This window comes from Morus notabilis, unplaced genomic scaffold, assembly GCF_000414095.1.
Source record: "Morus notabilis unplaced genomic scaffold, ASM41409v2 Scaffold100, whole genome shotgun sequence".
Lineage (NCBI taxonomy): Eukaryota > Viridiplantae > Streptophyta > Magnoliopsida > Rosales > Moraceae > Morus > Morus notabilis.
Window position 1 is genome coordinate 248,259 of NW_010361820.1, and position 11,663 is coordinate 259,921.

Below are 11,663 nucleotides of genomic sequence, written 5' to 3' on the forward strand. Positions count from 1 at the left end.
ATTTTTAATTAAATTTAATATTAATTCAACAGCGATAAATATAAAATATTAGTGTTTTTAAAAAACAGAAAACGTGAGAGAAAGTGTCTAAAATAAAAAAGATATTTTAAAATAACAAAAATACCAAAAAGACTTCATATTCCTCTCTCAATCTCATCTCTCCCTCTTCTTTAACCTTCTATCTCTCTTCTCTATCAAGAATCTGCTTTATGATGTCGTTCGCGTCCATCTAATTTGCGAGCTCACCACCGTGATGCCAGGGTTGTTGTCGCCGTCACAGGAGAATCGCCGCCGCATAAGAAAAGTGATGCTCATGATGGTCTGCGATTCCGGCCGTGGATTGCTGAGGTCGCAATCGTTGGCGTCGCAGCAGTGTCGAGGAAATCAGCAAGTAATTTCACGATTGCTCTAGGTCGAAAGAGAATGGAGTAAGAAAGAAAATGGAAAATGGAAAAAAGAATGAATATAAATAAGGGTAAAATAGGAAATTAGGTTTTTAAAAATATGTTATTTACTAACTAGTTAAAATAAATATAATATTTACTGCCTAAAGTTTTTGAAATATGCTATTTGCTATGTATTCTACAAAAGGGTATTAATAACGCATATATTTTTAAACTTTGAATTAGGGACGAGCATCTAATTTAATATATATATATATATATAATGTTCTTTTCATATTCAATACAATCCAACTCTATATTGCCATGTTCTTTCAAAATATTAGATCCACATTTTAATTGAATCCAATCTAATCTACGTACACAATCCAATATGATTCAATCTAATTGAGTTTTATAAGACGCTGTTTTTATACTAATTTAAAAAATTGAAAAAAAAAATATATATATATATATGATTTAGTTCAAACAATTAAACGTGAAAATTAGTTAAAGAAAAATAAATAAAACTATATGAATTAAAATAAACAAAAGTTCAAATACCATAAATAGTAGCCTTTATCATTCTTTTGTTTAAGAGACTATAATAATTATAAGTGAATTGTTTTAGAATGATTGATGAATTTTAAATTTCTACATCAAATTTGTACAGTTTGGTAGGATGTATAATAGCTATTTAAGCACCGCAAAGTTTATGAAAACCATTTATGAAAAAGAATTATTTAAAAAAAAAATAATATATCAAAATTCAATGTAGAAAGCGAAATCCATCTATTAATAACTTGGAAATTCAAAATTTCAATCCAATTCCAATCATTATGGATAGTTTGCTCACTCCTACTTTTAGTTGTATCTCATTCCCATGAGATTCAAATTAGTTGTAGATGCATTATGGCATTTAGGTACATAAACCCTTTTCTTTTTTATCGAATTAAACGATCTTCAAGATAAATACTAACGTCAGTTACTAACAGTGTGTTTAGTAAGGTAGAAAAGAAAGATGAAAGAAAATAGAGGAAGAATTTTGTAGAGGAAAATGAAATTTTAGGTTGTTTCGTAGAGAGAAAATGAGAAAGGAAGGAAAATGAAAATTTATGAGGTCCACCAGTTTTTAATCCTTCTAACTTTAGAAACAAAATGAGGGAACAAATCAACAAACAAATAAGGTATAAAATAACAATTTTAACCTTCACCATTCATTATATTTTTATTTGTATTGATGTATTATTGTAAAATGCCTTAAATGTAACATGCAACTTATTAATACAAGAAAAACCTTATGATATCCTACTTTTTTTTTTTTTTGGCTAGCATTATGATAGGATACTTTGCTATTTGAGAGAGAGTGATTATGAACTATATATATACTTTTTCATCAAATTATTGATTTTATACTTTATAGCAGTATTAATCTCTAAAGTAACAGCATTATGATACTTTGTTTCTTGATTTTTCTTTTGTTTTTTTTGCAAATTATTATTATTATTTTTTTATATTTTTTTTTTGTACTTATGGTCATTGACCATAAACTAACGATGAATTTTTACAATTTGACAGGAAAGTTATATGTCCATTGCAAGGTAATATAAAATTTTTACAGAAATAGTTATATTGGGTACAAAATTTTCTTTTCGTTGCTATTAAAAATTATTATGAACAAGTAGACAGTACTATATAAAGATCTAATTAATTGATGAAAAGATTTAACTGAATTTTTTTATTTTGTAAAATAAACCTTAAAATAGTTGTTTTATTAATCTATAACAAGGCCTTGTAAAAAATTTACTTAATCCTAAAATTTCTTGAGCCGGTTCTGTATAAAAATAATATCTCTCGTCACTTTTATATTATTGCTAGTTTTTCATCAAATTCTATATAATATGAATATTTTCTATCTTAAACAATTTTTAAGGCGATCCCACGTTCTTATGCACACAGCATCAACAAAAATACCATAACACAAAAATTAAAAAGAAAAATTAATACCATACCATAATTGGCTCTTAAAACTAAAACTAGTCCAAAGCCTCGAGAAATTTCTTTGAAGAGCTGTGCTGTGTGCTCACCTGTCTCGTCAGACTTTCCAAAGAAGCGATTCTTGTGGTGCTACGCTACAGAAGAAAACGGACTTTCCAACTTGATATATATATATATATATATATATATATTTTTTTTTTTTTTTAAAGTGATTTTTTATTAGGATCTCTCTATTAGTAGAGTTAATTTTTAATCGTTAAATTTAGTCAAAATCACATTAAATTAAAAAATATACAGAATATACAATTTTTAATAAAAATTTGACGATTGAAAATAACAAATTACTTATCGTTTATTTTTTCTAATTCTATAAAAAAAATTCCATTTTTAATTCTTCTCCGTAACTTTTCTTTCTTTCTCTTTCTCCTTTTCTTTTTAAATTATTTTCCCTACAAAACCCAATTTCCACTACTTATTTACATTTACTTATTTATTTGTTTATTTTTGTGATGTGGCTTTCTATAGAACGAAGGCGGCAGCCAATTGAAAAATATGTCAATGTTACGTATATTTAGTCAAAATCATACTATATAATTGGAATAGTTGTTCTCGCTTCAGCACCATGTGGACTATGTTTTTAGTTAGGCTAATTGCACTTGAAATCTAATAAAATTAATTATGACTTATAGACGGAACAGACACCACTTGCTCCCTCTGATTATAGGGAGTGTAATTTTCTTTTTTAAAAAGGTATAGGTGTTATAATTTTTCATATAAGCATACTAACATATACATATTATCGTTTTCCATACTAAAAAAAAGATTATTGGCACTTTTAGTCCTTAAATTATGGTGATATTTTAGTCTTTAAATTTTTAACTTTAACATATTAATATTTAAATTTTTACTTTTTTAATAGTTTTGGTCCCTAACATTAATGTTGATAAGCGATTTTTGAAATTTATTGTAAATAATTACATTATTATTGCATAATAACTAATTTTACATAAATAAAAACATTACGTGCGGAATTTTATATGGCTTTTAACAGGTTTTAGTAACTGATTTTAGATTGGGTTTACCCCACATTAACTGATACATATCCTTGTAAACAAATGGATTCATGAGTAAAATTGCCCTTCTTAACCTAAACTGGTGAAGAACGTCCAGAATGACACCACAATACATGACACCCCTGCATGTGGGTCTCACATTTGACCGTTAATGCTCGCCACGAAATTATCGCAACGTTGAGACTTGTGGCACCACTTAAGAATAGCTATGACGGGTGTAGCCTTAAATTATTAAGAGTGCGTTTAGAGTAAGAATCCGTGTCATAGTTCAGATCATAGTTCGTAACTCGTTATAATCTTTTTTTTCACAAAAAACACACGTAAGTCAAGAATAGTTATGAATCATGATTCTGAATGCATAAACTAAACGTCTCTTAAGATCTTGTTTGGTTTATGAGTTTAAGTCAGTGATTTTGATTTTAAATTTAAATTTTGTGAGAGAACCTATTAAGAAAAACTTTTTAATTTATATTTTTTATAAGAGAAAATACTATAATAAAATTATAAATTTAAAAACGTGAACCAAACAGGTCCTAATGACCGTTGCACTGGCAAGGGTAGAACGACTCACGCGAGACCCACACATGGGTGGATCTCGCCTCAAACCTAACGACCCTCATGGTGGCGAGGCCAAGGCTGAGCCTAAACATTGACCAAGCCACATTGTTGTTGGCGAGCGGGGTGCTGGAGCATTTTTTTTTCTTTTTTATTTCTCCAAATTTGTACAATTTTTAAATTGTTATACGTTTGTTTTTTTTTTTTTCTAAATCTATTTTCAATTATTATTATTTTTATATATTTCCTTTTCTTTATATTTAAATTTTATTTTAAATGTGGCTGATAGTTTTGTTGGATAATAGTTATGATTTTATGTGATTGTGAAAAAAAAAAAGATATTTTAGCGAGTTATTCAATTCATAGAATCTCATGATTTGATAACTGTTAGCTCTTCGAATATATTCCTGTCATATAACAATAGCTACAAAACATATCTATCAATGGATATTGTACAACACTTGGAGTGAAATATTGTAGTTTTAATGGTTACTCAAATATTTATTCATCAATGACTATTGTAATTTTAACTGTAAGATATTGATCCGACGGTTATAATAAATTAGATAGTTGACAAAAAAAAATTAATAATAATTAATAAAATTGGATTCTTATCACATTACATCATTAAATTTTTATATTTAATAGTAACCACCAATAGAAACGTAACTATTAAAAACAAATTCAAGTTTTCATTGGTTACATTCTCATCATGGTTGCTCAATAAATATGAAAATTTGATGAGATGGCGTAATAAGAATCTAATTTTATTAATTGTCATAAAATTTTTAATCAATTATCTAATTTATTACAACTAACGGATTAATATCTTACAGCTAAAACAATGATATCTATTAATGGATAAATATTAGAGTAACTATTAAAACCACACATATATATTATTTTTGATAATTAGATTCTAATATACTTTTGTCTAATATATAATATTATCTTTGTCTAATATTATTTTTGATAATTAGAGTCTAATATATAATATTGTTTTTGTTTCACTGTTAATTTGTAAGGTTCTTTTAATGCTGTTTAATTATTGTGCCTAAGATCCTATACTGTACGAGGAAAAAAAGGACTCTAAATATGGTGTCTAATATTTTAGTGTATTAATTGGTGTCTAATTAATAAAATTATACAACATTATTTCATGATAAATATAAAAGAATTAGTTAAAAAGCAATCTAAATTTTTTACAACACGAATTAAGATACCAAAATTGACAGCATATTTGAGTTTGAAAAAAGACAGACTAAAATCTATAACATTTTTTAAATTACACCAAAACTTTCCAAAGAGAAGAAAGAAAAGAAGAACTTAAAAGAAATAATGAAGAGCAACCCAAGTTAATTAACAGAGTAAGTGCAGAGTATTTATGTTTTGAGATTTCCCAATATCCTATTGAATAACAAAAGAAGAAAAAGAAAACGAAAAAAAGTGAAGAAAACTCTATTAAACCAATACTTAGGGGCAGTGCACACTTTTAGATGAGCTCATATTAAAATTAAACAATATACAAGTCTAACAACATGTATATGTATGATATACATTTTTCTATAATAGTTAATAAATTTTTATTGTAATAGGTTTCTTTGACCATGTAACAAAATTGCCTCCTAATTGTAAACCAGTGAAAAAAAAGAAACCAATAAAGGTGTTTTCTGGTGCAGTAAAGGACTATTCAGAGAAATACTTTTATGCGTGAATCCCTCTTTGTTATTACTTGTCTTTGTTATTACTTCTCCCTCTCTATCCTTTATTGTTATTTTTTTATTTTTTATTTTTTAGTTTTATTTATAGGAGTTCTCCAAACATGCCAGAGACACAGAGAACCGAGAATAAGAGAAAATTATTGAATTTATTTTTAAAAGTGTATGAGTTTAAATTTTTATTTCTTATTCTTAATGAATGCCTTTTTACTAATATAATTATTTAACTTTTTAATTAAGAGTAAGAGCTAAAAAATCTAAACCCATATAATTTTAAAGAATATTTATCTTATTTTCCCGTCGAACAGCGATTGTATTAAGCACCACATGTTTAATGGAAAAAGATGAGTCTTATAATATGAGATATATAGTTGGAAGTGAGCTCTATCTTTGATTGTGGTGTTTAGAACCAATCTTTTCTCTTAATACTTTTTTAAGAAAAAATTATTAAATTTATTTTTAGAGTGTATGAATCTGAATTTTTACCTTTTATTTTTTATTAATACATTTTAATTAATATAATTATTTAATTAAAAAAATGTCCTGTTCATTTAACTGATTTGAGTTTAGAATTCGAGTTTTGTTACAGTAAAAAGCTCTCAGAAACAATCACATCTAACTTTTTTGCTACAGTAAAAAATTCTCACATAAAATCATATCTCAACTCGAATTAAAAACTCAAACCAACGAACTAAATAAATTAATTAAGAACAAGAAGTAAAATAAAAGTCTAGACTCATGTGGGTCCCACAGCCACAGTGTGAGGCTTACAAATAAAGCCTATATTCTGTTACAACTTGTTTGATAGAGAGATTTGAACCTGTTCAAAGTTCAAGTGCAATATTTTCTTTAATAAAAATTTAAATTTAAAAAATTTTATTATTATGTTTTCTCTTATAAAAACTTTAAAAATTTAAATTATAATTCAAAAAGTCTCATTTGAGTCCATTAATCAAATAAGTCCTTAGTGTTTGTATTTAACGCTGATGGTGTCGAAATATTTTTATTATTTAAAAAAAAAAAAAAAAAGAAGAATCCGAGGGTCCCATGAGAAAAAGAAAAAAAATAGCAAAAAATGAAGGGGGGACAAAGACGTAAATAAGAGAGAAGAAGACTTTGGAAATGGGGACTTTGAAAAAGGAGAGGCGGGATCGCCAGGTGGGCAGTATATAATAAGTCGCTGGACGCCAATTCCTCACCACCCGCAAAACCGCTGGCCCTAAACATTTCCCATTATCTCCCTTCTCTCTCTTGACTCTCTCTCTGTCTCTCTGTTTTTCCTTTTTCTCTTTCGAAAAAGCTTTTACGAAACTCGGAAGCCACCGAAAGAAGAAAACAAAAACCAGATTACCAGGCCACCACGACGAGGAAGAAGACCGAAGAACGAAGAATTTTCTAGATTCTTCTGCGCTTCGTAGATCCAGAATGGCGGAATAGCTCCTCCTGGTTTCCGCATTGTTTTGGACGAGGACTGTCGTTCGTCTGTTTCTTTGTTCGTCGCTGGTTTTTTTGGTTGTCTCTCGGTCGCTCATTGAGTTACGGACGCGGCCATTTTCATTTCATTTGTTCAGGTTTTTTTGTGTCTGATCTGAGGCGTCTGTTTGGTTGCTGAGACAGTTGGAGGTAAAAAAAGAGGAAAGTGAGTTTTGTTTTTGGTTTTTTATTTAAAAAAAAGAAAATTTTTGAAAAAATTTGGCTTGAAAATCGTTTGGCTAAAGTTTTGGGTCATTTTACTCGTAATCTGGTGATCTGTTTTGAAATTTTTGTATTTTAGTTTCTTTTGTTGCTTTTCTTTTTGATGAAATGCAGTATATATTTTTAACGCTTTATCGATTAACTTTTTTGTAGAACGTAGGAAATAATAGGTAGGGATCGTTTTTGTTGTTTCATGAAGATTTTCGAATTTTGGTTTTCCTTTAATGAATGAAATGTTATGAGTTTTCTCTCTAGATACTTTTTGTTTGCAGCTCAGATCTACGCTGTTTTCTTTGCAAAATTTACGAAAACAATTTTTTATGGTCTTCGTTTTAGGTATTGACTAAACTATTCAATTATGTTTCTCGAAATCTTAGATAATTCCGTAATTTTGAAAAACCATTATTTCGTGCACGATTACAAAAAGTTGATTGTTTCTGTATCCCACTATTTTTTAATTGAAGAAGAAGAGAAAGGCCTTAGTTTTAAGGGCCAGATTAAGTTGAGTTATTTTAAGCAATTTTGTTTTTTGTTTTTTGGGTATATATTTTTGATAAATTTTGGAAACAGAACATGTTCTGAAGGCATGCGAAGCGTGTTTTAGGGAAATTAGATGAGAATTGTTGTCAAACAGTGCATGCCAAACACATTTACTTTCTATTTTTGAGAACAATTGATTTTGTCCTTTTGTTATTGTTGTAATTGGTTGGAAATGATTAGGATTCTGAGTTGTGTTGTTTTCTTTAAGAAACTACATCTAGTGGAAGAGCTGGTAATTGGGTGTTAGATGTCGTGTAGTAATTATATGTTGCCTCTGCATGCAATCTTCTTAGATTTTTCAATATTTGCATCTCATTCTTGTAAATTTTAACACTGACGAGGTAACAAACAAAATTTCTGTGACAGTGCTGTTTGATTGGTGCTTGTCATCATGGTTGCTACTGCGGCTGCTTCGTCGTTCTTTCCGGTAACTTCGCCGTCTCCCGACCCTGGTGCGAAGAGCACCAAACTTGGGAGCACGAATTTGGGTGGAACAAAATCAAAATCTGGCTCGACTTTGCAAGTCAAGGCAAACGCCCAAGCCCCACCTAAGATAAATGGCACTTCTGTTGGTTTGGCTGGTCATGTTGAAAGCACGAAAAATGGGGATGACGTGCCCTCTGCTGCTCCCGCGCGGACTTTCATTAACCAATTGCCTGATTGGAGCATGCTTCTTGCTGCTATTACAACAATCTTCTTAGCAGCGGAGAAGCAGTGGATGATGCTTGACTGGAAACCCAAACGGAATGACGTGCACGTTGACCCATTTGGTATAGGAAGAATTGTTCAGGATGGTCTCGTTTTCAGACAGAACTTTCCTATTAGATCATATGAAATAGGTGCTGATCGAACGGCTTCCATAGAGACGTTTATGAATCATTTACAGGTACAATACAATATATTATTTCATCTAGATGGTATTTGGAGAAACATTTCTATGTTTGTATTAGTAACAAGTAAATAATGTGTGCTTTCTTCACTTTCTTCTTCATAGTTGCTTCGCTTTTATTTGGCTTTAGGAAACGGCGCTTAATCATGTGAAGTCAGCTGGGCTTCTTGGTGATGGATTTGGCTCAACACCAGAAATGACCAAGAGGAACCTGATATGGGTGGTCACCAAAATGCAGGTTGTGATAGATCGCTATCCAACTTGGTAAGTCAAAACTTCTTGACACGCATATAGATTGCTCTGCTTATTGGAATTTTTTGTGGTTCGACTGTATTTTCATGATTCCTTCCATGTTGCAAAGTGCAAGGAATACCTTATGAGCGATGAATTAGAGCTCTGTCTGCTCTTTTCTTTCTTTTTTTTTTTTTTTTTTTTTTTTTTTTTAAAAATTGACACGCATATAGATTGCTCTGCTTATTGGAATTTTTTGTGGTTCGACTGTATTTTCATGATTCCTTCCATGTTGCAAAGTGCAAGGAATACCTTATGAGCGATGAATTAGAGCTCTGTCTGCTCTTTTCTTTCTTTTTTTTTTTTTTTTTTTTTTTTCAGAAATGATTCTATCAGATTTATTGGATAAGTTTGTTCAATAGAAAGTTTTATTAGATTTTAGGAGAGAATATTACAATCTTTTTATTCAGGAAAGGCCTTAATTTAATTTTGACGCGTAGACTAATTAGAGCCTTGAGGGTTAAAAGCATTGTGTTCAGATCTTTGTGTGTTTATCTATTAAGGTTTTGATGCAGGCCTAAACACTTAAAATCCTCAGTGAAAGTAACTTAATTGTTTCATGTACTATATACATAACTAATCTTTCTTGGAGGTTTTGTTTTTCCCCATATTAGTTATGTATTCAGACTTGGATCTTACATGAACATGGGTGCTTTGAACCTCTAAGATGTTTGACATGAATCTTGTGTTCAGATTTGGTTGATGTGGTTGTTTAGAAGGGGAAGGAGCTTGATAGAGGGGTAAATTTGAAACAGAATTACGAGTGTTGAGGTTTTGAAACTTTAGTATTATAAATTGGAGAAGCATATAGGTTTTACTACCTCACTTGGTAAAATTAATATGGTTGACTCTTTTGCTTTGTCTTAAGTGGGATTTTATCATTGCTGGATATATAGGGCATGATATATTTCGCTATATAGTTTTGGTTATATGCCAGTGATAGTTTGAGGTTGATGATTTTAACGAATATCTCTCTGGCAGGGGTGATGTTGTTCAAGTGGACACTTGGGTTAGTGCATCTGGAAAGAATGGTATGCGTCGTGATTGGATCGTTCGTGATTCTGCAACTGGTGAAATCTTAACAAGAGCCTCCAGGTAATCCTTTTTTGAAAAAAATTTGGAAGAATTTCTTTTTCTTCTCCCCAATTATTAAATTGTTGTGGCAAATTACTTTTATTTGTGCTGGTAATTTTTTGCTTGGCCTACCTTTTTTTTTGGGACATAATAACTTGCATTATCATTATCAGTTTTTCTTTAATAAGTTTCTGATACGATAGTATGAGGAAATGGTTTATGTGGACTAGCTTTGGGAAAGTAATTAATTAGCTATACGTTATATGGCCTACTTCTAATGTCTACTGATTACTTTAAGATGGACGCTGTGTTGGTTCTTATGATTTGTCAGTGTTTGGGTGATGATGAATAAAGTGACGAGGAGGTTATCAAAAATTCCTGAGGAAGTTAGAGGAGAAATAGAGCCTTATTTTCTGAGTTATGATCCTGTTGTGGAAGAGGATGGTAGAAAGCTGACGAAGCTGGATGACAAGACTGCAGATTTTGTTCGTTCTGGCTTAACTGTAAGTTGAATAAGTTTTGAACAACCTTTGTTTATCCATTTCTTAAAATGTACTGATCTTATAGTTTGCTTCTTTATTCTGATGGCTCCTTTCCCTTATGCAGCCTAGGTGGAGTGATTTAGATATCAATCAGCACGTCAACAATGTGAAGTACCTTGGCTGGATCCTAGAGGTTTACTTTCTTCCATGAAAATTTTCTTTTCATTCTTAGTTTCCTTGATTTTCCAGTAACGCATCTGTATGTTCATCTGTCCTCCCTTGCGAATGACGTGTCGTTGCAAGAACGAGGATAACAAAGATGGCTAAAGTAATCTTGTTTAACTGGTTCATGGTTGATGGTCTGGGTCTGAGCAGCCCTACAGGGGTTTGTTTCTCCCAGAAAATACCCACAAGTTAGTATTACTGGTTGGCTTGCTTTAAGGACATAGTGCTGCAAACCGAAATTAACACTTGGTAGTAATCACTCACTTGCATCAATATATTCGGCTGGAGTAGAGTGCGTAAAGATTCACTCACTTGCATCAATCTGTTCGATTGGAGTAGAATACATGAAGAATCCTTAAGGCATTCAAATAATTTTCCCAAGTTATTTCGAAGGTCTGTTGGCAAAAATAAAAAGAAAATGAGTCCACTTTTAGGGTTTAGGCTGAGAACATGTTTTAGGCTGTTTGTAAACAATTCTCTCCCCAATTTGCTCTTAGCGGGACATCTTTAGCCTCGTTCATTTCATGGATTCGAGTTTTCAATTCAAGCTGAAATGTGACATTTTCTAAGAGTTTTTAATTGTAGCAAAAAAAGTTAGATGTGACATTTTCTGAGAGTTTTTAATTGTAGAAACATAAAACTGAAAACTCGAATATGTTACGAGGTCTTTGTTTGTCAAACTTCTGCTTTAAAACATAATGAATGTATTTGATTAACAAGTTATTGATAAGTCCCTCCTGCTG

The 11,663-nt window shown here is 30.7% G+C and overlaps 1 protein-coding gene across 3 annotated transcripts in view; it reads left to right on the forward strand.

Annotated features, from left to right (window-relative positions):
• The first annotated feature begins 6,923 nt into the window (after nt 1-6,923).
• LOC21408286 (palmitoyl-acyl carrier protein thioesterase, chloroplastic) overlaps nt 6,924-11,663 on the forward strand; it is a 5,547-nt gene continuing 807 nt past the window's right edge. Inside the window, exons 1-6 of one of the 3 annotated variants that reach the window (XM_024167280.1) lie at nt 6,924-7,363; nt 8,326-8,845; nt 8,979-9,112; nt 10,121-10,234; nt 10,545-10,716; nt 10,820-10,888. In XM_024167280.1, the coding sequence (XP_024023048.1) occupies nt 8,351-8,845; nt 8,979-9,112; nt 10,121-10,234; nt 10,545-10,716; nt 10,820-10,888 (984 nt within the window). In that variant the 5' untranslated portion in view covers nt 6,924-7,363; nt 8,326-8,350. The remainder of the gene's footprint in view (nt 7,364-8,325; nt 8,846-8,978; nt 9,113-10,120; nt 10,235-10,544; nt 10,717-10,819; nt 10,889-11,663) is intronic. The other 2 variants (XM_024167281.1, XM_010100638.2) reach the window with 2 other exon arrangements.